This window comes from Fukomys damarensis, unplaced genomic scaffold (assembly GCF_012274545.1).
Source record: "Fukomys damarensis isolate Sample0158 unplaced genomic scaffold, DMR_v1.0_HiC HiC_scaffold_11, whole genome shotgun sequence".
NCBI lineage: Eukaryota > Metazoa > Chordata > Mammalia > Rodentia > Bathyergidae > Fukomys > Fukomys damarensis.
In genome coordinates, this window is record NW_022900923.1 from 44,673,353 (window position 1) to 44,677,464 (window position 4,112).

Sequence of the window (4,112 nt, forward strand, 5' to 3'; positions counted from 1 at the left end):
TTGTATGGGGATGGGGGTCAGACTCCGGACCTTGCATTTCTGAGGCAGGCAGCAGCACCACTGAGCTAAATCCCAGCCCTTTCACATATTATTTTTTATAATTTGATTTATACAACATCCTACAAGTAGGCTTTATCCACATTTTGTAGTTAAAGAAGCCAAAGTTCAGAAAGTTTAAAGTAGCCAGAAATGGTAGTGCACACCTGTAGTCCTAACACTTAGGAGGCTGAAGCAGGAGAATCGCTGCAATTTCAAGACCAGCCTGAGCTACATAGCAAGATCCTGTCTTTTAAAAAAAAAAAAGAGCTTAAAGTAACCTACCCAGGGTCGTGCAGCTTTTTAAGTGTATGGTTGGACCCAACCTGGCCTCCCAACTTCATATGGCCTCATATCTCGGGAGGTGTTCCCAAGACTTTAGGAGTAAATGTTTAGATGCATCATTAAAGTTAGGCAGTAAAAAATGTTTAGGGAAAACTGGCTCAGCTGCATGCAGGTGTGGTTTTTATTATGTAAATCTAACTAAAGCCAAACAATTACAGCCCTTTCCCTGTGTTGGCCAGATTTACCCCCTAAGACAGAGATGATAGTTCCTCAAGAGCACAGGTGCTAAGCAGGGAACAGTGCGTGTCCCGTGAATAGCAAATAGGTGATTGGATGTGACCCAGTTCCGTGTCTCCATTTCTAAAAACAAGAGCAGCTGTGTGACTGCATTACTGATAAGGGAGATGTTGCGTTCCGTTTGCATTCCCGCAAGGTACAGTGCTAACGTTCTGCCCACTGGCTTATTATTTCCTTGTCCAGGAATTGGTCTCCGATCCATGCTGGCCTCCTTAAAGCTAAAGCCAAGCAGCACTCCAGTTTTTTTAAGAAGCTCCCCAGGGGCCTTGGAACCTTTCTGTTACTTATCAGGTACTCAGAGAGCTGGCCCCGATGATCTCAAGGCTTGGAACTTCTGTGGCTCAGTGGACTGAGTGAGAAGGTGACGGTGGGGCCTTCTCGATCCCAGGCCCTGTCAGCATTCAGCTGCCCTGAGAGTCGGGTCGGCAGACTGGGACCTGGGTGCTGAGCTGTGTCAGTGAGCCCTGTATCGAGCCGGAAGAGCTGGGTTCGAGTCCTGTCTCTGTCACCCTGAACCTCGCTATTTACAGAACACTTTCCGTCTTTGATCCTGTGACATGCCCTTAAGATTTGAAAAGATGCTTGAAACAATTAGTAAACAATGTCAGACAATATATATATTTAATAAAATGGCAGGTTACGTGGTATGGACTTGAAAAATTGTAGTGAAAATGTGAAGTTCATTAGTATGGGTTTGGGGTAGTTCTGAGCAGGAGAGACCTTAAATTAGGCTTTGAAAGAGTGTAGGATGTGAGTGGGTTGGGGTGGTGGTGAAAGGAGTCTCAGTTCACAGATAGAACTATTAGGAGGGACCTAGCACCCTGGGGTGCTGAGTCAGGAGGATTGCAAGTTCCAGCCCAGTTTGGGCAACTTGGCAACTGAGAGAGACCTGTCTCATAATTTTTTAAAGAAGTGTGTAAAGGCCGGGGATTTAGCTCAGTAGTTCTGCCTCCTGCCTCACAAACACAAGGTCCTGAGTTTGATCCCCAGTACCAAAAAAATAAAAAATAAAAAGTGTATGTACGTGTGTGCGTGTGTTTGGGTGGGAGAAGCTGGGAATATAGTGCAAAAGCCCTGGGTTCAATCCTCAGTAAACCCCCCAAAAAGGATTCCTGGCACGCTGAGGGCTGCTAAGGTGAGCGTTTCATTTTTAACAAAGCAAAGCATAGAGAGGGGATTGAGGCAGCAGCCTTCATTCTCAGGGAATGTGAGGACTAGCCAGTCTCTAGAGATAGTTGCTTTTCACGTCTCCTGTTTGAGTTTTTAAATCTGAAAGTAAACATGACTAGACTGTCCTGGTGTTCAGCCCAGGGAAGATCCTTTCATCTTGCCAGTGTAGCCAGTGGCTTCAACATTGTATTTGGCTTTCTCTTGCGTAGATCATGCCTGAGCAGTTACCAAGAGGAAACACCCAGCACTTCCTGAATGGAGGGGACATGAAGGTGGAGCAGCTGTTCCAGGAGTTTGGCAGCAGAAGGTCCGACACTCTGCAGTCAGATGGCAGCAAGGACTCCGAAGAGTGCTCTCATACCACATCCCAGAGAAGTTCAGATGGAGGAGGAGTTCACACAGGGAAATGTGACGGTTCGACCAGAGCCCCCAAAGTAGTGCCTCTGACTCCAGAACAGGCGCTGAAGCAGTATAAACACCACCTCACTGCCTACGAGAAGCTGGAGATTGTTAACTACCCGGAAATCTACTTTGTGGGTCCAAATGCCAAGAAAAGACACGGGGTGATCGGCGGGCCCAATAACGGGGGGTATGATGACGCGGACGGGGCCTATATTCATGTCCCTCGAGACCATCTAGCTTATCGATATGAGGTGCTAAAAGTTATTGGCAAGGGAAGTTTCGGGCAGGTAGCCCGCGTCTATGATCACAAGCTCCGCCAGTACGTGGCGCTGAAAATGGTGCGGAATGAAAAGCGCTTCCATCGCCAAGCAGCGGAGGAGATCCGGATCTTGGAGCATCTTAAAAAGCAAGATAAAACTGGTAGCATGAATGTGATTCACATACTGGAGAGTTTCACCTTCCGGAACCACGTCTGCATGGCCTTCGAGTTACTGAGCATAGACCTCTATGAGCTCATTAAAAAAAACAAGTTTCAGGGTTTCAGCGTCCAGTTGGTACGCAAGTTTGCTCAGTCGATCCTGCAGTCCCTGGACGCCCTCCATAAAAACAAGATCATTCACTGCGACCTGAAGCCAGAGAACATCCTCCTGAAGCACCACGGGCGCAGCGCGACCAAGGTCATTGACTTCGGGTCCAGCTGTTTTGAGTACCAGAAGCTCTACACGTACATCCAGTCTCGTTTCTACAGAGCCCCCGAGATCATCTTGGGGTGCCGCTACAGCACGCCCATCGACATCTGGAGTTTCGGCTGCATCCTGGCAGAACTTCTCACGGGGCAGCCGCTCTTCCCTGGGGACGATGAAGGCGACCAGCTGGCCTGCATGATGGAGCTCCTGGGGATGCCGCCGCCCAAGCTGCTGGAGCAGTCCAAGCGTGCCAAGTACTTCCTTAACTCCAAGGGGCTGCCGCGCTACTGCTCCGTGACCACACAGGCAGATGGCAAGGTGGTGCTGGTGGGGGGTCGCTCGCGCAGGGGTAAGAAGCGGGGTCCCCCGGGCAGCAAAGACTGGGCTACCGCCCTGAAAGGCTGCGACGACTCCTTGTTTATAGAGTTCCTGAAGCGATGCCTGCAGTGGGACCCCGCCGCCCGGCTGACCCCAGCCCAGGCGCTAAGACACCCATGGGTCAGCAAGTTGGCGCCCCGGCCTCTCCACGCCGACAAGGGCTCAGGGAAGCGGGCAGGTAACCCCGCACATGCTCTGCAGGGACTGGGAACCAAGCTGCCTCCAGTCGTGGGAATAGCCACTAAGCTGAGAGCCAACCTCACGTCGGAGGCCAGGGACGGTGTGCCCCTGCGCAGTGTGCTGCCAAAACTGATTAACTAGCGGAGCGTCGGAGACCCAGGTGTATGTATTTTTAATTACCTTGAAAACCTGCAAATGGAAAAATCGCAAGCCATTGGTGGATATGTTTTGTTAGACTGGATTTCTTGTTTTTTTTTTAACCAGGCAAACATTTTTATATGACTATGAGAGAACCCTTCAAGAGCTAATCACCTAGCCAGCTTGTATTGGCCATCTGGAATACACATTAAATGACTTTTTCTAGGTCAATGCCTCTTTGTCGTTATTGTGGACGTACTTAGGCCTGTGCATTCTATGTAAATCTCTCTCTTCAAGAGAGCAGGAACTGGAAGTATACCTTATACTCCTCAGTGCTCCTCTCTGTCCAGATCCGTCCCGGAAGGGTCGTGTCAGGTGTGGTGGTGGATGTAGAAGATAGGTGAGAGCTCTTGTGCTGCAGGTTGCTTGCTCTGTGGGCTCATTCTAGATGAAAGGGCTCCCCACGAAAGGCTCAGCGCTGCCGGCCACTTAGGCAATCAGTATCATGCTTTTTAGTCATTCCCTTCAATTCTCTGGTGC

The 4,112-nt window shown here is 49.7% G+C and overlaps 1 protein-coding gene across 2 annotated transcripts in view; it reads left to right on the top strand.

Moving 5' to 3' along the window:
• Positions 1-3,795, top strand: part of Dyrk3 (dual specificity tyrosine phosphorylation regulated kinase 3) — an 8,546-nt gene extending 4,751 nt beyond the window's left edge. The window contains exon 3 of one of the 2 annotated variants that reach the window (XM_010613120.2): positions 1,998-3,795. In XM_010613120.2, the coding sequence (XP_010611422.1) occupies positions 1,998-3,575 (1,578 nt within the window). In that variant the 3' untranslated portion in view covers positions 3,576-3,795. The remainder of the gene's footprint in view (positions 1-1,997) is intronic. The other variant, XM_010613121.3, reaches the window with a different exon arrangement.
• The last annotated feature ends 317 nt before the right edge of the window (positions 3,796-4,112 follow it).